The sequence below is a fragment of the Pleurodeles waltl genome, chromosome 4_1 (assembly GCF_031143425.1).
Source record: "Pleurodeles waltl isolate 20211129_DDA chromosome 4_1, aPleWal1.hap1.20221129, whole genome shotgun sequence".
NCBI lineage: Eukaryota > Metazoa > Chordata > Amphibia > Caudata > Salamandridae > Pleurodeles > Pleurodeles waltl.
The window spans coordinates 640,098,383-640,123,668 of record NC_090442.1 but is presented as its reverse complement, the minus strand read 5'-3'; the positions used below and the strand labels follow the sequence as shown (position 1 = coordinate 640,123,668).

Sequence of the window (25,286 nt, the reverse complement as noted above, 5' to 3'; positions counted from 1 at the left end):
CTTGTGTGATTTTGCAAAGGTTATGAACAATTGGATAGATTTGTGGAAAGGCTTGGTCCTGTCAATATAGTGCACAAAAGCCGGTTTGACATCTAGGATGTGAAGGGCTCTCTCCAACACATAGTTCGGCTGAGGGAGAAAAACAAAGGAGCTCTTTGGCTTCACTGGGGTGGAGAAATTTTGGGTTCGTTATAAGCACTACCCTGTCTTTGTGAACCAGAAAAAAAGACGTTATTTACACGAGAAAAGATCCCTCCAAGAAAGCTACTGGAGTGGGCATGAGTAAAGGGCGCTCAAACAGAGATCCCATAGGTCTGATGTGGACAATGCTAAGGTCCCAGACAGGTGCGGGGGAACTCTGCGAGGGATAACTCTATTGAGGCCCTCCGTGAATGCTTTAATGACGGGCATGCATAAAAGGGAAGAATGCTTCCTATTTTGCATGTAAGCAGCCATGGCTGCTAAGTGGAGTCATAGAGAGATGAAGGAGATACCCGACTTCTGTAGATGGAGTAGACAGCAAATAATGTCTTCCACTGCAGTGTTGAGGGGGTCTCGATGTTTGGGAATGCAGTAACAGACAAATTCCTTGCACTTTGCTACATAGCAGGCGCAAATGGTGGTCCTGTAGGCCTCCTGCAGGATGTAGATATGTTCTTGTGGAAGACCCTGGGAGCACAACTCTAGGACTTCTTGGACTTCACTTAGATTAATCTGTTTGGGATCTAGGTGTCTGATTTGGTCATGACGTCCTTAGAGAAAGTCTAGTCTGTTGGGGAGTTTCTTACAGGGACTGATTAAGCTCTCAAGCAGTGCTGATTACCAGGGATGTCTGGTCCACGCGAGGGCTACGAAGATGAGAGACAGAGGTTTGCCACATTCTTTAAAGCACAAACATGAGGAGTGGGAGAGGAAGAAACGCATAAGCAAAGATTGCTGGTCAGGTCATCCACAGAACATTGTCCATGAACTGTGAGTGTGGGTACCTGTAGGCAAAGTTTGGCCATTTTGTAGTTTCAGGGGTAGTAAGAATGTTTATGAGTGGTGTGCCCCACCGATGGAAGAAGTCAAGCAGTACCTGTGGTTGGAGCTACCACCTGTAGACATGTTGATGCATGCTGCTGAGCAGCCAGACTGTTATCTACCCCAGGAAGGTACTCTGCTATGATGTGAATGCATGAGTGAAGTGCCCATTGCCTCTTATTTTGCACTATTAAAGAGGGAAGGTTACTTAACCACAATGTCTCTCATAGGTATCATTCAATTAATTCATTACTTATCAGCCAGTATTGACTGTATACAGTAAATATTGGTTAATAAATGATGCATGAATTGAATATCAATGAGAACCACTGTGATTAAGTAACAGTAAACAGCCAAGTTTCCCATCGATTTTAAGGGTGGCTCTTGTTTCATAGTGCAGTAAGGGGAAGGAAGCAAGTGAGTTACCCCCTGTTTCTGGAGGTAGTGCATGGCTGTTGTACTGCCTTTTCAGATTAAAACTACCTTGCCCTTGATGAAGGGATGACAGGCTTTGAAGGCAAGGTGTAATGATAAGGAACTTGGTGTAGCTAATGTAGTACCCTGTTAATGAGAAGCCCACACAGAGTGTATGGTTAAGTTTCAGATGCAAACCCAATAAGCCTGAGGGTTGTCAGTGGTGACGGTAACCAGCACCACAGGATCTAGAAAGGGCCTGCCATGCAACAGATTGCTGTTGTAGTAGGTAGACATTGCTGCACTGATCGTGGTGTTGGCTTTGTCACCAATATTCCTACCACTGAAATCAATTCTTGCGCTTGTCCTCTACAGGTGAGATTAGGATGGAACCAAAGGCTATCTATTACTCCCTGCTAATGACAATCATCCAATTGGATGAATGGAAATCAAGAATAACAGGGCTTCTTCTAATCATTAGAACGTCTAACTCAAGCATCGACTAGAAGCACTGGAAGCAGCAAAATTGAAGATTTGTGTAACACTGAGAACCAACCACAGACGTGCATTAAAAAGGTACTGAGCTGTAGTCAAGTATGACATAAGACCTGGTTTGAGGCACAGAAATAGGGTACGTTGAGATTTGTTTTACGCCTAGCCAAAGAGAGGAAATAAGTCCTTCGGAGTACCTAAAAAAATCTGTTACGTTGAAATTACCATAGTCTAGCAGAACACATACTATCTGCCCTTTAAATGTCTAGGAAATAAAAGTTTGGCATCAATGTTAATACATAAAAATAAAGGCTCAGAAATGTTAGATACCATGTAACTGTGTCTAAGTAAGTCCAATCAATAAACAAAAGGTACTACATTATATGTATCACTTATGAGTACCAACAGTCCAAAAGTCAATGAAGTCAAAGTTTTGAATCAGTTGTATGACGCTGAGGGATCTTTAACAAGGCGGGTGTTCCTTACAGCAGTGCTGGTAGCTACCCTGAAATCGCAAATGGAATAAGTCCAGGAAAACCGCAGTGAAAGGGAATCAAAAAACTTGTCACCAGTCCTCATGGAGAATCAAGCTTACCTTACTAACTGTTTAAAAAAAAAACAGAACATAGCAGAAATCTAAGAAATAAGAATGATTTCGAAAATATGTTAATACATTTCATAGATGCATAATGCAGGTGATACATGTGCTGAGTAACAACAGCATGGACTAACCAAACAGGATAACGTTAAGGTGCTACAAGGCAAAGAAGGGGAAAAAATTGAGGTGGACAGTTAAAATTGCAATTAAAATGCTGATGTGCAGAGCGATGAAAGAGGCATGTTATTATAACCTGTCAAAGCGCAGGGGGAAAAGGAGCCTGCAGTATCAAAACAGACAAATTGAGAAAGCATGTGTGGTTTTTTTTGGTAGGGGGGAAGCGGGGGGAGCAAGCATTCATTCAAAATGGTGGTACTAGTGTAAAAATCTATAAAAACAAAAAGCAACGGAGAATGCCACAGTAACGGTTATCCCACAGTTAAATCAAATGTCTAGTCTACAAGTGGAAGGGAGAAATGGATCCCTAGAAAGCTGGAAATAAAGAGGTATTCATATTTCACTAGAGAAGCAAGACAACAAAATTACAGTCACAGGTGAAATAAAAAAGGTGAAGGGTGGTTAATATATTAATATTGTTAAAACATTCACATTAGTGTAGTACACTTGCAGCCACAAGTAGACAAGAGAATGAGACTCAATATTGCAGGTAAAAGAAATAGACAAAAGCAGAATTTAGTATTATATATTTGTTTCTATCCCTCGATATAACAAAACAGAACAAACAAAAAAATCTACTCCATTGACATATTAGGCTGTGAGGCCATAGAAGGGTGCAAAAAAGTGACAATCTCTATAATTAGGGAGACTTGGGGAAATCCGGATATAGTGTGTTGGAAAGAAGTCAAAAGACTAATGTTGCATATGGCAGAAACTGCGGAAGCGATCTCATTTATGATTTCACTATTAGTAAATGATGTGGCTATAAATGAAAATGATCTAGTGACCAGAGAAGAAAAGTATCGTTTATTATGGAGTTATCATGAATAGCATATAGCCCCATTACTTCTTAGAACTAACTAAACTTTATGCGATATTGATCCTATGTTATACCCTGGTTCACATAACAAATTGGATCAGAAGGGAATACTGCAACAAGCCAATATAGCTTGTTAACAAAAACCACAAGACCAAAAGGGAGATGTACCAAAAAATTATAGCAATGAGGACACCATTTCTGTGGTATTGGCATTGGCTATTAAGATGCACCTCAATTCTCCTTTTGTGTATGAAAGATTGATCTATCATGTCTGTTACCGAAGAAGGCCACCTCAATTTAAACTTGATCATTTCAAAACATTTTTGGTATTTTTCAAACATCAGAATTAGTGCACAAGATCGGGGCTCACCTCATAAGCTTTCAGACTGTCAATACCTCATCAATTATTAATAGAAAATAGGCAACCTGTTAGGTCCATTGCTTAAGAGTTCCTTCCCTCTTAACTCAACAACAATCACACAATGAGTGCCTGTGGCTTACTATGAGAGTCCAGTATCATGAAAAGCTTTTTTGCAGATATACACATTGAGGCAAAGTATGTCTACATTTCAACACAGCATAAAAATACACAGCCACTAACTTGGGTTTCCTTTTTATGACGTTGCTCCAATATAAATGCTGTATAGCTCACACTAAAGAAAAAGGTTTAAAAATGAAAATAGTTAACCTTCCTGAAACAAGTCCCTCAATGTACCGACTGAAAGGTTTGGAGAGAAAAGGCTAAAATCTACAAAGAATATACTTTTCTCGTCACCATGACAACCTTAAACTTATTTCAGAAACTTATGAGAAACCAATGTTTATCACAAAGGCCATGCGGCATATGTTCAATTAGCAAAGCTATACATTTAATATAGTGGATGTAATGTCAGTGTTTAGGTACTTAATACTAACTTGACATTTATAAAATAAGGTAGCAGAAAACTATGAGAATTGCACAGCCATTCACCCATTTAATTTCAAAACAGTGACCTATGAGTAAAGTAGCTACATCTGTAATCCACATGAGGTATATATATATATATATATATACATATATATGTACACAGCTATGCGATTGTGTCCACAGAATTTAACGTAAACAAATGTGGCTTTGTGCCCCATACAAATACCATTATTACATGGTGCTGTCTTTCTAACCTCAAGTTCTACCCGTCTTTAGAAAGGGGTAGCTGTGCACTAGTGGTGCTGGTCATTAAAAAAGTGTTCATTGCTACCTGATGGAGATATGTATGGCAGGTACCAGATTATATGGGTTTTGTATCAACAATTCGGGACTGAGTCTGGCTCTTATACATACAGTCAACAGCCAGAACTAAAACGGCGAATCTTGTGCCTCACAGCTGGGCACTTCAAAGGGGTACACTCACACCTTATCGATGTATGCAGGCGATGCCCTAGTATACTTGAAAGACTCTACAAGATCAGTGCCAATACTTTTAAGAGAACTAGAACACTACATGGTAAAATAGATGTAATGTGTCTTAACTGTGACAAATCAGCTTAACTATTCTCATTAGATGAGCCGTGTGATGTTAATTTGGAAATTTATTCTGTGGCTAGAATAAATCAAGAAAACAACAGCTTTTACATACTTGTCAATTTAGGACAGTCAGAGGACAAATATTCATTGAATGTGGCTAGAGTAATGAAAGGCTTTAAAAGAACTGTGGAACAAACTACCACTTTAAGGGATGATTAGAGCATGTCACGCTGTCTATATGTACTACAGGCCTCCAAGTCTCCTATGCCTCCATAACCCTAAACATACCTTCTCCCCTGTGGCTTATTTACAGCACTAGATTCCTCAATTTCAATGGTCTGACCCCATAAATGTGGCACAGTAAAACATGCAATGTTAAAATGGGGGGACAAAAGGGAGAACTTAGGTTACTAGACACAAAGCTATACTTTATGCCATTTGTGCTGCAACATGCATTACATTTGTTACACAAAGCATAACACGGGGAAAATGTTTACTGCAGGGTACTAATGAACAGGTCATATAGAAATTCACAAATGCTATTCTAATTCTGGGTTCCACGCACAGAGCATGAAACTATTCTAGCATTTATAACTGGGCTTATCAATGGATATCCTACGTTGCAAGAAAAAAGGAAATTTACTTACAGACCTATTTTACTATTCTCACTGTTGTCATTAATTCTAGAATACCACACCGCTACATTCGTGGACTGATAGGTACACACATGCAGTGGGGAATTATTCTAGCATTTATTACTTCAATTGAGATGCTACAATGCAGAATTAATGTTCACTGGGAGTAGTCGGGGGGGCAAAAAAGAGGAAAACAACGATTACTTTTGCAGCCGAGAAGTGCCAGCAAACAGGCACATAGCTATTCAAACCCCAAGCCGGCATCCAAGTAAGTGGATAAGAGTGAAGAAGAGAGAACCTGGCTGTGTAAGCAGCAATACTTTGAGAGAGAACAAAGTCACAAGACATCCATGAATGGGCTGGGATTGCCCTCTCAATAATGGCCCAGCAAATGTAAGAAAGAGGGATTTGGTAAAAGAATATGTTTGTGACAGACTAACTACTCAGTGTCTGTCTGAGAATGGCTGGGTAGAACTGTAAAAGAACACCTGGACAGGATGAGATCTTGAACGATTAACAAACAAGATAGCATTTGTAGGACGTGATGATAAAAATGTATTCCTATGAAGAAAATGAGCAAAATGTAAAGTGGATGTTGCTGCACCACTGTGACTGCTTAAATCATGATGTATCCTTCAAACAAGCAGTAAATTATTAATGTTCTCTGCTCTGCATAAATTAATGTTGCATTAGGGCTTATCCACCCTACAATAAAGGAGATACGAGTTAAAAAAAAAAATCTCAAATGTACAAAACTTACTTTCATCAAACACTCCAGCATTAGCCAGTAATAACGTGATGAGTTTAGGATCCTTTTCAAGTTGCATTACATGTTTGCTTTCATTTGATAGTAAAGTGCACACGTTAATAGCAAAATCCACTTCATTTGGGAGTCCAGATAATAGTGATAGCACCAATTTGTTATAATCATTCGGCGTATTGAAGTCCATACACAGCCCATAGCTTTGACGGAGATAATCTAGGCAAAAAGGTTAAACAAACAACTCATTTATTACGAAAATATTCTTACATAACAAAACACAATATGAAAATACCTGTTCATTACTATTACTACTAATAATAATAAATAATACTGATCAGTTAGACACATGAGCACTTACAAATTCTGAAGTGGTTAATCGACAAACACAAAAGAGACAGAAGGCACAATTACGTTACACTGCCACCAGTGGAACAAGTGCATCTGTGGAAGGAAAGTTAAATACCTGTGATCTAGCACTCTTTCGGGGGAATCTTCATTAAAGTCCTAAGCACTGAATAGCCCTGTAAACAGGAGTGCTCCAAAGCATTTTTATAAAACATACATGAAATCATTTTCCTTAAAAAAGAATTTTAAAAGCTAATACTTTTTGTAACATACCTCTAAGCTATTGTAGCCAATTCTTACCAGCTAAAAATGTAAAATGTTACTTAACTTGTAAACATCAGTTTGAAGCGTGTAGTGCTTTAGATGCACATGGTCTACATATTCCTAGCATTTATTGTTGAGCTCGGACGTCGCAAGTTGTTTTTGTTAAATGAAGACTTTCAAGCCAAGGGATGCCTTGTGACACCTCCTTTAGCCACGAATGCACATGGGCACAGAATCCGTTGTTAAGATTTGTTGTTTTTCGCACAAGTGAGCACAAGTATGGAGTGGTGAGTGCCAATAGTATGTTGACTATGCATATAGTATGTAAGGAATATTAAGGATACCGACATCTGCAGGAAAAACAGACTTCCAATGAGATGAGTGGGAACAAGTAAATGTATTGCACTACACGCTACAAACAGATGTTTACAAGGCAAGTAACATTTTCCCTTATCAGCATGTTTTTTAACTATAAATCAGTACTCCTCTAACAAGGTGTTAGTGGAAATAGCATATGTCTGAAGTAAAAATCTTAAACTATTTGGCCAACCTTAGCTTGCTGATGGGCTAGAATACCCACAAAAGTGTTTAATAAAGGTGTGTGGGGTTGACCCTGTAGCTGCTTTGCAAATGTCAGCTATGGGATTGTTTCTTACAATTGCCATTGTTGCACCGTTTTAACGAGTAGAGTGGGCCCAAGGAGGCACAGCCAGTGTTCTTTTTGCTTTATGGGAGCGGATCTGGATGTATTTAACAAGCCACCTAGTTATGCCAGCTTTAGAGATTGGGTGACCTGTATGAGATTTAGCAAAGCCCAAAAAGTTATTGAGTTTTAGAAAAAGGTTTAGTTCTGTCAATGTACTAAAAGAGGTGCACCTCCTAAGAACACGTTTGTGTTCACTTGTTTACATTGATGTAACACGCACATTTGAGTTGAATTGTAACGGGATAATCTGTAATTTTTGTAAGAACACTGAGGTTCAAGACAGGGCCCAGGGAACCCTGAGTGGAATAGACCATTCAAATCCTTCCATAAAAACTTTACCAACAGGATTTCCAAAAAACAAAACAAATTAGGAGTGTTACCTATTCTGCATATATGTAGCAAACGTAGCCAGGTGAAGGCATATGGGAGCATAAGCTTACCTTGACGTTTGAATGAGTAGTAGCTAACACACATCCAAGACAGCAGGTATGAGGGGGTTTCACCTGTCTTGAAATGCAGCAGTGAACAAACCTTTTCCACTTTGCCACATAACAAGCTTATGTAGCTGGCCTCTCAGGATAGTGAAATATTCCTGAGGTAAACTGAGCTAACCAAACTCTAAAGTCCTCAGGTTCCCAATTGCTGGATCGTGATGTTTTGGGTGACTGATTCTGACATGTTTCTGGATCAGAAGGTCTGGCATTCTGGGGAGATTCTCATGAGGATTTAGACATTTCGAGCTGTGTCAAATACAAACGCGTTAATTACAAGTAGAACTAGTTTTGCAGCTTGAAGCCTTTCTGGATGCACATGCTATGCATTATTCCGTCATCTAGTGGTTAGTAAGTGGGAAATGTCGGTTTTCTTTTTTTTTTGGGTGAGTGCTGCCCATTGGCCATTTGGTGGTCTATGCATCCTCTATGACGTCGTCAGATGTATGCCCTGGAAGCTCCATCGTGTGGTTGCCACTTCAGATTCTTTTTTCATCCAGCATCACTGTGTGTGTAGTTTCTTTCTCTAGTGCTAATATAAGCTGTCCTGTCCTCTTCTATTGCAACTGTCCGCATTCACTTTTCTCTAAGGTGGGAGGATCACACGTGAATCCAGAACTTACTAACTTTTTAGTTTTGAAGTGTGACTCTTTCAGGATTCACATGTGTGCTTAGATTATGTAGCAGTGTTATCTTGTCTTGTGAGAGGCTGGACAATGAACATGTTTGTGTCTGCAAACAAGTGTTTGAATAGTTTTTGTAACATCTGTGCTAACTCGCTTGATAACATGACAACACAGTAATGTTTTGAGAAGATATGCACAGAGGGACATATGGCAGCAATTCAGATGTTGTTGAATGAGAATTTAGCATAACAAAACAATGCTACCCCCTTTCTTCCTTGTGCCCTCTAGGTCTTTCCTCTAGAGTTACTTCTGCTTCTATGTGACATCTCTGCATTGTCTGAATTATCCATTTTGTTATGGTTAACCCCAGTTACTGGTAACCCTTTGGTTGTTGGCGCGAAAGAGATGAAGAACTTACTGCTCTTCCTGATTGGTTTTGTTTCCTGCATGTAATAGATCACCCCTCTCCTAATGTCTAGCATGTGTAGGGAGGTTTCTGCCTGCACCTTTGCACTGAATCTAGTAGTGCAGAGGTGTAGTGTGCAGTGGCACAGTGCTCTTCCCGATTGGTTTTGTTTCCTGCATGTAATAGATCACCCCTCTCCTAATGTCGAGCATGTGTAGGAAGGTTTCTGCCTGCACCTTTGCACTGAATCTAGTAGTGCAGAGTGCAGTGGCACAGAGTACAGTGGCATACAGTGGAGTGGCGTACTGTTCAGTGTTGCAGAGTAGAGCGGCACAGAGAGCAGTGGCGTAGAGTGCAGTGGGAGAGGGGCTTATAGTGGAGTAGAGTGGCACAGAGTGAAGTGGTGTAGAAAGAAGTGGTGTAGGCAAGACTGCAGTTGCGTAAAGTGGCAGAGTATAATGGCATAAAGTGTTGTAGAATTCAGTAGCATAGAGTGCAGTGGTGCAGAGCAGATTAGTCTGGTATACAGTGCAGGGGCATAGAGTTAAGTGTTAGATAGTAAATTACATTGTCTTAGAGTGTATTGGTATAGAGTGCAATGTTGCAGAGTGGAGTTGTGCAGAGTAGACAGGAGTGGCCTAGACTGGAGTAGTGTGAAGTGGCAAAAAGTGCATTGTCACAGAGTAGCATGATAAAAGGTAGAGTAAAGAGGCATAACGTGAAGTAGGGTAGAGTGCAGTGGTGTTAAGTAGAGTGGTGCAAAGCAGAGTGCAGTGGTGTTGAATGCTGCAAATTAGAGTGGAATGGTGCAGAGTCGAGTGGCGTAGAGTGGAGTATCCATGGTGTGGTAGCACACTGTCGTTATACACAACACATTTTCAATTGAAATGACGATTACCTTTGCACATACATACAATTTTACTAATAAAAATATACAGTGCACAGATGAAAATATGTGGAAGTTGCATCACCTAGTGTAATGATTTGGTTTGATCATATTGAAGTATTTGTTTCCAGCACACTTCAGAAAATAACAGAAAATATGTTTCATTTGGGTTCCTAATTAGGATATATTCTGAAATACTTACACAGTTCATTTAAATTTTGTGTGTTATTAAAAAACGTTTCTATTCCCAGCACCCAGAAATATTGTCACATAAATCGTGACACTTTGATGTCGGAAAAAGAAAAGTAAACATCAAGCTACTTTTGAAGACAACTCCTGACATTTGACCTCAATCTCTGAATGCACAGCAAATGTGACGAGAGAAAAACAAAAGTTAACAGCCTGTTTACAGAAACGGAGCACTCAGAAGCATACTGTAAACATGGTTTGGGCAAACCAAGGTACGAACTCGAACTGGAAAGCCTAAAGCAAATAAAGCCAGCAAACTGAAAGCAAGAATATTGGATTTACAAACCACAACGCCAATGGCAAGCAACAGGAAGAACCCACTCCTAGCTTTCTGAATGTGCCCAAGATGTTTTTAGCAAACTAAACAGCTGTGCTGTCTAGTAGTCTGCGACCTAAAAAAAAACCAATATGTTTGTGACAAAAAAGATAGGAGACGGCTGTGGAACTTTCAGAGATATTCACCTAAGAGACAAATCTAAAATGTACAAGGAAACCATGCAGTTTTTGATGAGGGGCCAAACCACTTTCAAAATTAAGCCACACTGACCCAAACAGCCAGATAAATATGGGTGGGATTGGCTGAAGGGCCATTTAAATGAGAGACAATGACAAGCATGCTTTCTCTGAACTCCGTGGCTAGAGAGCAGTTTAACTGTACAGAGCCTAGGGACTAGCCAATTGCAGCATTAGCAATGTTGTTTGGGGCAGGACAATGCCAATAAGAAGGCACAGGACAAGGTATGGTAAAAAGAAAAAATTAAAACAGGTTTAGGAGTATGTTACGTACCCTGTAAGCATCCTTTTGTAGCATTTAGAGCTGCAGATTCATATGTTATGCACACTCCTGCAATCTAGTTTTGTGCCTGGACTTTGCAACTTATTTTTCTCAGATAAGTCTTCTACAGTAAACGACGTGCATCGCATCTCCTTCTCCTCAAGGTATTGCGCATGTTCTATGGTTCCTTTATCAGATTATGTTTTTCCTGCCAAGTAGTAAGTGAGGATATAGTCTGTTAAGTCAGCGTTTGCTGTTGAACATGCTGAAATATTTTATGTGTATGTGTCACCATCTAATACCTGCTGGGGTGGCGGGAGGGTGCATATTCTGCAGTATTACACACTACAAAGAGATGCTTACAGGATAACACACTCCATTTGTACCATGTGTTGGTTGCAGATACACGTGCTATGCATAGACTATAAAGCAGTACTCTTCTCAGTAGCTTAGGCATCAGATGCTGCATTTGCCTGAAATAATGTGAGCTAAACTGTTTATCCCATAAGAGCTTGTTGTCAGGCTTGTACATCCATTCAATAGTATTTTGTAAAAGTGTGTGGGTTCGTCCATGTTGCCACCTTACAAATGTTTCTTAGCAGGATGTTCCGTAAGAAAGCCACTGATGCCGATTTCTTCCTTGAATAAGCTGTTGGCACGGTTGATAATGTTCTTTTTGCTTTAATGAAACAAATCTCTACACATTTCACAGTTCATCTAGTGATTCCTGCTTTTGAGGTGGGATTTCCTTTCCATGGGTTTGAAAAAGCTACAAATACTTGTAAAGTTTTTCGAAATGTCTTTGTGCTTTAAATTTACCATCTAGAATATGTAATGTACTTTCAGACACTTTTTCTGGATTAGGAAAGAAGACTGGTAAGTCTAATGTCTGGTTTAAATGGAAAAAGTATTGAAATACTTGAAAATATGGTTCCTCAATTGTGAGTGTATGTATTTCACTGACTCTTCTAAGTGATATAATGGCAACAAGGAATGTGACTTGACATGTTTTGGCATTTTTGCATTGGTTCAAACAGTGTGGACATCAACCTTGGACAAGGTTTAAATTCCATGCTGGAACAGGAGGTGCATGCTTTGGAATAACTGCTTTAATGACGGGTATATGAAAAAGAGATTGACGTTTCCTGTTCTGTAGTTGTGCAGCAATTGCAGGTAAATGCAGTCTTAAAACGTGTATGCCAAATGTTCTTTCTGAAGATGTAATATGTAACAAACTATTTGTTGTTCAGATTGCGAGGAAGGGTTTATGTTGTTTGAAGCACAGTAATGGACAAAAAAAACTTACATTTTGCTGCATAACATGCCCTTGTGGCTGATCTTCTGGCTTCTTTTAGAATGCCAATACATTCTTGAAGTAATTGCTTGTCCTGAATCCTAAAACTTCAAGAGCCAGATCGTAATACTGAGTTGTGTTACACTGGGGTGCCCGACTCTGCCCCTGCGCCTTGAGACCCTCACGGGTGAGTAGTGCGCTTTACAAATTCCTAAATTGAATGAACAAGCACAAGCAAATGGAAGAGAATCTGTTGAATGTTTTGCTGAGTTGTGGAGGACCAGCAAGATCCTGAGGGCTCGACCCTTGGAGAGGAGCCCAGGCTGACCCTCAGAAGTCAGGAGAGCCAGCAGAAGCAGTCAGAGCCCGCACAGGCAACCCACTGGCAGCAGGCATAGTAAGTCATAGTGAGGCCCAATCAGCACACCAGAAGAGGAGTCCCATGTTGCTGGAGCAGCAGAGACGAGACTGTCCTTGCAGAAGTAGAGTGCTGGGCTTCGGGGCTAAGTGGAGCCTGAAGATCCCTCGAAGCTGGAGTCAATAAGCTTTGGTTGGTGCAACAGTTGTGGTGCACAGGGATTCTGTCCCAGTGGCAGAGGCAAGGGCTTACAGTCTCCAACATTGGACAGAAGGCAGAGAGGACCCAGGGTATCCCTCAGAACCACGACCTGTGTTGGAGAATCTTCACAGATCCAGGAGACAGAAGATCCCACCAGCCCGGATGTCATTGCCTTAGGTGCCTGCGGATGGAGTGGTGTGACTCCTTCACTCCAAGGGAGATTCCTTCTTGCTTCTTTAGTGCAGCTGAAGTCTTGCCGACTCCAGAGGTGTCTTTGCAGAGAGGTCCTGGCGGAGTCTTGCACGACGAATCTGGGGACCCACCCTTAAGGGAGTCCCTAAATAACCCAAAAAGGGGGTTTGATCTCTCTCTGGAGTGACCACCTATCAGGAGGGGTCTCTGACGTCAGCAACCTGGCCTACCCATTCAAATGCTCCCAGAGGCCACTGCACATCTCTGTTACAAGATGGCAGAACCCAGTGGTCACCTGGAGGATCTGTGGGCACCACCTAGGGGTGGAGCTGGGCAAAGGAGTGGACACTCCCTTTTCCTTTGTGTACAGTGACTTACAGTGACCTGGTGGAGTGACCCGTACTGAAAGAAAGCATGCACCATGTCATGCAGGCTGCAAAGGGCAGACCTGCAGACACAGGCTGCATGGGTTACCTTAGGTGGCATAATACATGCTGCAGCCCATGGGAGACCCCTGGTGTACCAACGCCCAGGGTACCTAAGTACCATCTACCAAGCACTTGCAGGAATACACCAGTATGGCAATTGTGGGGTGTTGAGCAGCCAATCGTCCAGCTAAAGGAATACTGGTATTCCCCACTTTCTGAGATGTGCTGCTTCCAGTGTCATCACATTTGTGAAGAATCTGGGTGCAACCGTAAGGCTAAACAGAAGGTCAGCGAACTGGTAATGTTGTGGCCCCACCATGAAATGGAAATACTTCCTGTGCGATTGCAGAATGGGGATGTGAAAATATGCATCCTGCTAAACAATTGAAAGCATGCAGTCTTCCCTGTCCAGCGCAAGAAGCACTTGTGGCAGGGTCAGGATTCCGAATTTCTCCTGTTTGAGTAACCAATTCAAAACTCTGAGGTCTAGGATCGGACGCAAAGAACTGTCCTTTTTGGGGATCAGGAAATATTGGGAGTATCATCGCTGGGCCCGTTTCAGCTCTGGAGCCAACAACACTGTGCTTTTAAGAGTAGTGTTTGGACCTCCTGTTGAAATAATAGGAGATGTTCTTTGGAACAAGAACATTGTTGAGGAGAGAAAGGAGGGGGGAAACTCCTCGAAGGGTAGGGCATATCAATTTTCTATAATACTCAACACCCACAAGTCTGAAGTTATGGACTTCCACTGTAATAGAAAACGAATTAACCGTTTTCCCATAGGTAAAGCATGCTTCAAGATAGCAGGACTAGAGGGCTGTTTTCCTGCAATGCTGGCCAAGGAAGAAGAGGAGGAGGGAGGCTGATGCGTGGCTCCTCACTGTTTCCCTTTGCCACACCCTCTGTAGGATTTGTTAAGAGGATTGGCCGACTGTTGTTGCTAGAACTGTTGCCTGCCACGAAGGAATAGTTCCAACCAAGCTGCGTAACTTACAAACTGACCTGTAGTCCCTAGGCTGGGATTGAAGGTCTAGAGATCTTCTTGTTGCCTTGCTGTCCTTGAACAGCCATAATGACAAACAATCTTGTGCCATCAAAAGGCAAATCCATAAGAGCGGCTTGCACATCGGGCGAACATCCAGGTTCCCCCAAGCAGGCATGCCTTCCTGGGACGACTGAGGTTCCCATCGCCCTAGCCACTAAATCAGCCATATCCTGGCCCGACTTTATGACTTGTTCCGCTGCCGCCAGACTATCATTCAAAGGTTCTGCAAAGTGCCTGAACATCCTCAGGCAGCTTTGGAACTACAGTACTGACAGAGTCCATCAAGGCAGTAATGCAGTGCCCCAAAAGACATGTGGCGCTGGCAGATCCCAAAGCCATACTTCCCAAAGAAAAAAACTTCTTTATAAATTACTCCATTTTCTTCTACTCCCTATCTGCTGGAGATGTTGGGAAGGACATTGGAGTCGATTTTGAAGAACAGGAAGCTTGTACCACCAAGATTTTAGGTGTTGGATGACTGCTCAAAAACCGAGGATTCCCTTGGTGCAGTCTTGTACCTTCTGGCAATTGGTTGAGACACTGCCAGAGTAGACAAAGGTTTCTGCCAAATGTCTAACACAGGTTCAGTCAAAGCCTCATTAAAAGGTAAAAGTGGTACTGACATCGAAGAAGCAGAATGAAGCACTTCAGTCAGTAAATTAGGCTTAAGGTCTGCTGTAGGAAGGGGCAACTAAAACATGTCAGCAGCCTTTCTTATCACCACATGGTATGATGTGACATCAGGAGGAGGCATGCCCTTTGGTGACAATAATTCCCATTCTGGGGAAGTGTCCAGACCACATGCCTCCTCCGGTCCTTCAAAGTCATGATCATGGGACAGAAAATTGCCGTCTTCCAGATCAGGATCTTGCAATGAGCAGAAATATTGTTTTTCCTTCATAAGCCGTTGAGCTTCTCTACAGCATCTATGCCTCAACTCTAAAAATGGCACCACAGGAGACTGAATCGGAGATGCTGGTATCGGCGCCAATGACCTGGGCACTTAAACAGCCAAACGCAAAGGAATAGAAGTTGAATAATGCAACACTAGCCCTCCGATATCAGTACATGTGCAACTGGCGCTACTGACTCCTGCCAAGTGTCAGTTTGCGAAGGAGTTGCCTTCCTCAGCGCCGGCAAAGGCCAGGGTATCTGGGCTATCTGCATGAAAGGCAGGAACAGAGCCTTCTGATAACAGCACTGGGAAACCTGCCAGAGAGTAGGACATCAGACCAATGGGGCCGCAGGCACACCCAATGGAGTCAGGACCCTGGCAAAAATACTATACATAGCATTGAGGAAGCTGGAAGGATCTATCCCAGGAGCAGGGAAGGCTAAATACTCTTGCTCCTGTCGGGGAGGCTGAGGAAGATCTTGAGTTGGAGGGACCACTTCTGGCTCCGGATCAGGTGGCACCGGTGAAGTCAAAGGTTTTAATGGACTCGAAGGTGACGCTGGGCAAGTCACAGGGGAGGGAGCCGAAGAACCGCCAGTCGACCTTGGATGCAGAGACACTGACGCCGGAGAGACATCTCTTGATTATCAATGCCAGGAACTATGACACTGCTGATTTTTGTGCTGCCTCTTAGACGTCTTTGAGGAGTGGGAAGATGGTGACTCCAAGCCAGGTCATGACTTCTGAAGGTTTCTCTTCTCCTTCCTTGCCTTGGCCATGAAGAGCTTCGCCTCCCTCTCTTTCAAGGCCTTCGGGTTCAACTTCTGGCACAAAGATCAGGCAACAACGTTGTGGTCCAAGATGAGAACCCAGAGAGTCATTAGGAGCGTCCGTGATCGACATCTGGCCTTCGCACTCTGGGCAGGGCTTCAATCCGGACTTCCTCGGTGGAGACATTGTTGCACAAAAACAGTTTTTACTAGTTTTCTACACCAAAACACTGTTGCCAACAGATACCCAATAGAGAAAGGAAAATGCATTATACATTGAAGGCGCAGAAAAAAAGTGAACTGATGTCAGTACGCCTACGAGGACTTCTTATGGACCCTATGATGTCAGACGGAGTTGCATGAGGAGCTGTGAAATTGTGGCATCCTCCTTGACGTGGGAGAGCTATGGAGAAAGATTTCTATGGATGATGGTGGATTGGGATAATCAAAAGGTGAGGAATCCACAGGTGGATGTATCCATCAGATAGATATTTAAGCAAAACAAGATTTAAATTGACTCAGTACACCATCTCCACAGAACATACCTGAAATTGGTGAAATTCAAAAAGATATACACAGATTGGCCACCAAGAGGCAGAAAATGCAGAGGAAACAATGCAGGGATCATATATATGTGATGGTCATGCCAAAAACACACGTTCTAGGCAGCAGCCCTAGCTCGCCTATATCCAATCACTGAAAGGATTATTGAGAGATATACCAAATTAAAGCCTCTAAAACCTAAAAAAAAAAAAAAATAAAAAAAAAAATAAGACATAAGTATGACACAGTAAGAGCAGTATTGGCTAAATGTCTCACTACAATAAAGTGGATTAGAATATCAATTAGGCTATCATTGAGGAGAGGAAAAAAAAAAAAAGTTATGGCAAGCTCACAAAGGACTCCGCATATTGGTCAATGAGGATTCCAAGATTGCCAGACCCACCACATGGGAGACCACCAGAAAAGGAGCAAATATACATGTCAAAACAGGTTAAAAAAATAAATTTAGCACAGGGGAGAGAAATCAGAAACTCACTAGAGATAAATAGAAGGGGCAACTGACACCAATAGAAGACTGCTTGCAAGGACTATTAAATAAGATATGAAGTTGTAGACCAAGTGTAAGACAAAAAGTGGGCAAACAACAGGGTGCTGTAAACCAAAAGCAAAAAGAGGCAGAACCCACCTATCTGCAGGCAGGGGCAGGCCCTAAGAGGAAATATCAGGCAACTCCCTTGTGAAACAATGACACAGAAGTATTACATGTCATAGTCAACAGATGGTGGAAGACACTAAGAATGAACTGCAGCAAAATATTTTCATGAATAATGACCTGTTCATCTTAAAACTATAAATCCAAAAATGAATCGGACACATCGCCATTAAAATGTTTGAATGCAGTGTACCCAATGCCTAAATGTAAATAAAGAAATCTTTTTTGAAAAATACACAAATAAAAGAATAAGCTCCGAGTACTGCAAAATTCCAATCACAGCTCAGAAAAGCATAAAGGATCAGTCGTCCACTCAGATTTCTTTTAAGTGCTACAGCTGAACCCCGTGTTTCCCTATCTTGAGCAAACCTGCCATAATACCCCTCTGCCCCCGCCCCCAAAAAAACAGGTACAACCATCTACCATTTCTCGGAATAGCTACCTTAGTGCTATTCATCTGGCTTGTGTGAGGGATGCAAAAGGCCAAGTTGTGGTCTGCCCCGTTTCTACAGGAAGGGCACAGTGCTGTTTGGACAGTGCAGGTTACTGCTTTAAGCTAGATGATCTCATGGCTATCTTAGGTGGAGCCCTAATAAAGAAGGGGATTTGCCCACATAAAACCACGTCAGGAGGGTTCCAGTAAGAAGAAAAGTGCGAAGCAGAAGCTTCTCCCTGGAACAACTTGTATTTTAGCCAGTGGCCTTCCATCTGAATTGTGGGATGATTCTTTAAAGACTGCAGGGGGTTAGACCTTCCACAGAAGTTGAGAGTATAAAGAATTGCATGAAACTGGTATATAATCCATTTATGTAAACGATCTTCACATGTGAGACTCTATGTGAAAAATGTAAAGAATATTAAAGGACAATTGTTGAGAGTTGGCACATGATCTCAAAGAGGAATTTGGGAGTGCCAAGAGAACTTTCTTGGAGCCAAATTTGTAATCACCAAAAGACAAATTTAGGGACAAGCTTCTCAAGTGTTTTTGAACCAACACTTCACCCAACCCTCACGAAAAAGACTGAACAGTGAAGAAAACAAGGAATAATAGATTTCTGAGGTACCATGAAGTAACCATTTAAGAGGTGGGTGGAGTACTTTTAAGTGGATTCAGGGAAAGGAAACCTGGGATTTAAAAGTTATTCTGGATATGAAATGCTGCTTGTCTTTTTAGGAGTCAATCTGGCAATCCCAATTGCCATAAAAACCCTCCTCCTGTTAGCCCTCCGAGAGAACAGTAGAAGGCGCTGTGCACAGCCAGGTGTAAATGGGATTAATTTTCAGGTAGGGCACTATTTATTTACTGAGCATAAGAAATAGCTGTGAAGAACTTATAAAAAGAAGATATCCCTAATAGAAGAGCATCTTTCTTCAACAGCATATATACCTAAGTGCCCCTTTCTTAAATAACAAGTTAGTTACTTTTGGTATCGCCTTATCTGGTAGAAAGGAAGCTCCAGTGCGAAGAACCAGCCTGTCTGGGTAGATGTTCAGGTACAGAGGCTTGGATGACAAAGCCTTATGCTCACTGACCCTCCAGGCAGATGTTATTGCCACCAGGAGGGCCATCTTGATGGAAAGGAGCCTCAGAGGACAATTGTGCAATGGCTCAAAGTCAGCACACATTAGAAAAGTTAAAACCAGATTAAGGTCCCACTGAGGCATGATAAAGGGCTAACGTGGAAACCTGATAAAAACGTTTCAAAAACCTATTAACAGGGGATTTGAAGAGGGATGGCTGACCTGGCAACTGCAAAAAGGCTGAGATGGCAAAAATATAGACCTTTAGTGTGTCAAGAGCAGAGGCCTTCTGGGGAAGAGACAGGCTAAAGAGAAGGACAGAGAGGGGAGCAGAAAGAAGGTCAACTTTTTCTGCACACCATGCCACAAACGTGCCTTAATGGAAGGTGTTTACAGTTTTGGTGGAGACACCTCGCTGCCAAGAGGACATTTCAGACTTGGGGAGGAAAGACGAAAGCTATCAACTGTCACTGCTCAATCTCCACGCATAAAGGCAGAGCGTTAATAGGTTTGAGAGGAGAACCTTTCCCTGCTGCTGCGACATAAGATCCTCCTCAAGGAGCAGCCTGATTGGAGGACTGATGGCCATGCTCAGCACCTCAGGATACCAAAATCGCTGAGCCCAGTCCAGAGCCACAAGGATGACTTGAGCCTGGTTGTTCATGATCTTGAGAACTCTGGCCAGGGATGGTATGGACGAAAAGTCGTACAGGAGGCCTCAAGACGAAAGCATCTCCAAGCGAGGACAGTTTGGAAACTCCAGCGTGCAGAACTGCTGGCATTGCAGGTTCTTGGCAGTGGCGAACAGATCTAACCAAGGCTCTCCCCACCGCTGAAAGAAACATTGAGCCACCTCTGGATGGGAACCTACTTGTGATCAACTAGGCATCTTTGGCTTAGTTCGCCGCCATGGTGTTCAGAGAGCCCAGCAGGTGTTTAACCACCAGGAATATGCCCTGACGATCTAGCCATGTCCAGAGCTGCAAGGGCTCTTGACAAAGGGTCCACGACCCCATCCCACTCTGTTTGTTGCAGTACCACATGGCAGTGGTGTTGTCCATGAACACTTGCAAAAGTCTTCTCTTGATTGAGGGTTGAAAGGCTTTCAAAGCCAGCTGGATCACCCACAGCTCCAGTACGTTGATGTGGAGTACAGATTCCACCAGGGGAATCCGTTCTCCACAACTCCCAGAAGTCACCCCCAACTCCAAATCCCAGGAGTGATGCATTTGTGACCACTGTCAGATCTGGTTTGGGGAAGGGAGAAGGGTCTGCCGCTGACCCAATAGCGGTTTGTTAGTCACCACTGCAGGAATTCTGCATTTCCCTCGGAGATCTGGACCATGTCAAAGGGATTCCCCTGATGCTGCACCCACTGGGACTCCAGGTCCCACTGCAGAGTCCACATATGCCAGTGGGCCTATGTCACAAAAGGGATGCAGAAGGCCACGAGGCACAGCTGTTTCACAGTCTGTCTCACAGTGATCCAGACTAGAGGACCAAATATTGGTATCATAGCCTGATTATCCTGACTTGCCAAAGTCCAACGCTACCATTCAGTCTCCAGAGTCCAGGGCAGACAGGACTTGAGTAAGGTGGTGAACTGGCCCGACCTGAGGCTGCCCGATCCACAGGGTCTGTGGGTACTGCGTCCTCACACAGACTGGGAAGCCTGCACACCATAGTGGCTTGGAGGATGAAGGCACAGCTGGAAGCAACTTCCGTGGCCGCAAAAGGAAAACTGGGGTTGGTGAGGGGCCACAGAAAGACCCAAGAACCTGGCTGTAGCTCAGCTGCACTTGAAGCATTCCAGCACTGAGTCCACCTTGCCTCCACACAGATGGGCGCCAAACGGCATGTCCATGAGAGAAACTCAGAAATCCCCTGAAAAGCCAATTGTTCTAAACAAGGCGTAGTGCCATAATGATGTTGATGAAAATGCTCTGCCCAGGGAGTCAGACCTGAAAGGGATACAAAAAATATGAGGCTTTAAAAAAAAAGCTGGATATCATGGTTCTGTGCACTGATGCATTAGCGGAGAGGCTTTGAGAGGTCAGCAGAGTAGTTGAGTATACCCCTGTAGAGTTTCTGATGATGAATCAGAAGAATAAGGTGGCCTTAGAGAGGGTGGAGAGGATTGAAAACAATGCATGAAGGAATAATATAAGGATTTTGAAAGTTCCAGAAGGAGATGAGGGAGAGGATTTAAGGTACTTTGTGACTGAGTTATTGCAGAGTTTTGTGACTTCAGCAGATTCAGGTACTGATTTCGAGCAGGAGATTCAGAGTGCATCAGGATCTGTTTAAGTCGAGTCAGGGACGAAAGAAGCCGAGGAGGATCCTGGTTCTTAACATATTGCATGAAGGAAAAGATACTGGGTGCTGGACTCAAAGAAAAAACATTACAGATGAAGGGTGTTAATTTCAGTGTGCATTCAGATCCCTTAAGGGGAACGCAAGGCAGACAGTGGAAGTTGGGGAAGAGGATGGAGGAGTTCAGGGGGTTAGGGCCTAACATACAGATGAGGTTTCTTGAGTTTTTGAAATTGATGTATACTAATGATACACACAATTTTAGAGATCTGGGGAGGTGGATCACTTTATTTCTAAGTTAAAAAAGAGTAGAAATTAGTAAAAGTCAAAAGGATGATGAAAAGTACCCATAGCAGTAAGATAAGAGGATGGGAGACTCCCCACAGGCTCGCTTAAAATTGGCATTTTGTTGTAAATATCTGATACAGTTGGAGGGACAGTTCCCCAGGGCAGGGGGGTTAAGGGGGCACACAAGATCAAGGGTGGGTATAGACCATTAAAGGGGGGGGGGCGCAGAAGTGTGAAAAAAATGTCCTCATATGTTCACAAGTTGGAGAGGGAGAAGCGGGAAAGCTATGGAGACTAGTTTAATATGGAGGAAAGGGATAAAACATCAAGTGAAGTAGTATCCTTGCTAACGTGGAATGTTAATGGTCTGAGGGTTCGGAGAAAATAGCGTCTTTTGATGGAATACACCTAAGAGAACACGGAGCTGCAGTGATAACCCAGAAAACATATCTCATTAAAAAAAAGCACTGACTCGGTTTGGAAAATAAAGGTGAATATGGTAAGTAATTACTATGTTGCTACCAAAGAGTGGTCATTCTAGTAAGGCAGTTTTCTGTGGTGGAAGCATTCAGAAAGTAGAGCAGATAGCAAGCAAGGTGGGTGGCTGCAAAGCTTGAGTTGTGTACCAAGACAATGGTGTATGAGAGGTTCTATGGACCAAACGTGGATGACCCCGAGCAAATGTGGGAGGAGTTTTTAAACCTGTTTGATCATAATTTGTCAGTGACTGTGAGGGAAACTTTAATGTGTCCTGTTAAATAATGGCGTGGATAGGTCAACAGCAAGAGATTAGATTGTGACTCTGAAGTCACGTGCCTTTCTGTCTTTTATGATGAAGGAACTGGTGTTGTGTGATATATGGAGGATGAGGGTAAGAAGTCAGAGTGAATATACATACTATTCGAAGTAGTGCAGGTCCTCCAGTTTCGATTTGTTTGTTAGAAAAGCGGGATTCAGAGAAGGTGAAATGTTTATAACATTAATCCACACATTTGTCAGATCATGCAGTTGTTTATCTGGAACTCAGTGACAAGACAAAAGGCTGAAATTAGATCACCCTTAGACAGTGCTGTACGAGGAAGAAGGGATTCAGGATTTAAAGAATAGGTCTAGAGTTCTGTTGGTTTTTAGATGAACATAGGCTCAACAGGCTTACATGTGATTTGGGATGTGTACAAGGTGTTTTTGAGAGGGCAGATCACAGTTTTAAAATCATCATTTGAATAAGAAAAGAATGGCAGTGGTGCAAGAAATGGAGGAGTTAAGTGAACTGCAGGGAGAGCTGGAGAACAGGTTGGCTATGGACAAGAGACGGGAAGTAGAAGGAGCACTGCAGGCATTACAGGAGCAATTTAAAGGGGTTCTTTGGGAGGCAGTCTAGACAGAAGTGGGAAGCAAATAAGTTGGACCAGTTTGAGTATGGAGAGAAGTGTGGGAAGACGTTGGCGTAGAAGGCAAAGTCTCATCAAAATAGTAGCTATATCAAGGAAGCTTGGGACAATGTTTGTACAGGTATGACTGGCGGAGTAGCCAAGGTTTTTTTGACATCTTTACTAGACTATACTGGGAGGATAGAGCCCCCGGGAGCTTGTGGAACAGACAGTGGCTATAGTCACAGAATTTGAGCAAGTTGGGTGCTGAGTAGCAGCAGGCACTGATCAGAGAGACAAATGCACAAGGGATAGAGTGGTTTTCCAACATCTTTGTAAGAAGGGGAAGGCATTGGGTCCTAACGGGTATTCAACTGAGCTCTCTACACAAGGCTGAAGGATTTAGTAGTCGCGGTTTGGAATAATGTGCTCAATGATTTCATGGGAGGTAGGGCACAATTACAAACAATGTGGAGTGAGGTGACAATTAGTCTGATACTGAAGCCCAATAAAGCAATAAATAAGTACGAATCATGTAGTCCAATCTTTTTGTTAAACTGTGATTATAAGGTCTTTACTGCTGTCATAGCAAAAAGATTGTTTTAAGAAGTGAAGGCACAGATACATGAAGACCAAAAATGTATGCTGGGAAGGTATTTGTGTGCACTTACCATACAAACACGGGAGCAATTGATATGGCGATGTACAACAAATTACCCCTGACTGTAGTGACATTGGCTGTGGCTGAAGCGTACGATCAGGTTAACGGGAATTAATAGCTGGAAGTGCTTACGTACCTGGAGTTGGGAGTTAAGTTCTGTAAGGTAATTCAATCAATTTACAGCACACCTCAAGCTAGGGTTCTGGTTAATGGCAAACTAACAGAGCAAGTGAATATTACGAGAGGGATCAGGCAGGGATGCCCCTCATTCCCACTTTTGTTTTATTGAACACTTTGCACAAAGCCTGCAGGTAAAGGAGCAAATTGCCTAAGTATATTATGTAGAAGAAAGCTAACTGAGCCAAACTCAAGCCCATATTCATTAGCCAAATACAACCCAAAAAGAAGTCCACAATTCCCCACAACAAAGACAGTCAGGCCTGAAAAAATAACTTGTCAAAGCCAGAGATGACCTTTCAGACCACAGCCATCAAGGGTAACCCTGTGGGTTGCAGGGCTTCCAAAGGGTCAGTGTCTTACTATTCTTGGACACAGGTGCCAAAGGTCAGCTTAATAAGCAATAAGGCATTCAAAGTGCACAGTTTATAGTCCTGACAAGTTCATGAAGGTACTGGTACACATGAAGAATAGACCATGGAAAGCAATTCAAATTAAAGGTGTAGCTTAATCTTATGGGAGGGCATTTTGGCACTCTTAAAATAGTCATACAGTCAGGGGGTAGATTCAAGTGACCCCACACTCTGATTTCAAGAGCTATACTGTTGAGTTCAAGGACTGAAGGTGGGATGTTGTATTTGGCCCTGAAATGTGGATAAGAGATCAAGTGTGAGCTTGTGGTGTCACAAGGAGAGTTGTAGAAGGTCTAGTTGCCACCATTGTCTCGGCTAATCTGTTACTGATATTGGTTCTGGTGCCCTGGATGCAAAGTATCTGCATTTTTATTGTGCCATGGCAAATAAGTGTAATGTTAGTGTACCCCATTCTACAAAGATATCTTCTATTACATCGTAGATTAGCCATTCATTAGTACCTTTATGGTGATGACTGAGAAACTCTGCATCCATGTTCTGAACTCTTGAGATATGAAAATCCACAAGTGTTACTCGTCTTGCTAGTGACCAGTGCCACATCGACCATCTGAACCTGCAAATACAAGTCTCGAACCTTGCCTTTCCATTTTTTGTTGATGTAATACATTGTTGCCATAATGTCTGTTTGAACAATCACTTCTTTCCCAGAAGAGAGATGGTAAGAAGGCTTTGAGGGGTAGATGTACTACCTTCAGTTTTAGAAACTTTATGTGATCAGTTATCTCTTTGTCCAACCACAGACCCCGATTCGAAAGATGGTCCATATGTACGTACCATCATGAAAGGGAAGCATCTGTGACTATGGTTGGATAGGCTGTTTCGTTTGAAAAGTAACACACAGGATTAGGTTTTTTTGTTCTGGACCACCATTAAAGAAAATGCAAATAAGCAAGATGTCATAGATCCTAGAAGAGAAGACATTTGGCGAACTGCGGGTTTGTTCATGTTT

At 42.5% G+C, this 25,286-nt stretch overlaps 1 protein-coding gene across 1 annotated transcript in view; it reads right to left on the bottom strand.

Moving 5' to 3' along the window:
- Positions 1–25,286, bottom strand: part of ARID2 (AT-rich interaction domain 2) — an 860,005-nt gene that overhangs the window by 630,818 nt on the left and 203,901 nt on the right. Inside the window, exon 5 of the mRNA XM_069229081.1 lies at positions 6,424–6,642. Within this exon, the coding sequence (XP_069085182.1) occupies positions 6,424–6,642 (219 nt within the window). The remainder of the gene's footprint in view (positions 1–6,423; positions 6,643–25,286) is intronic.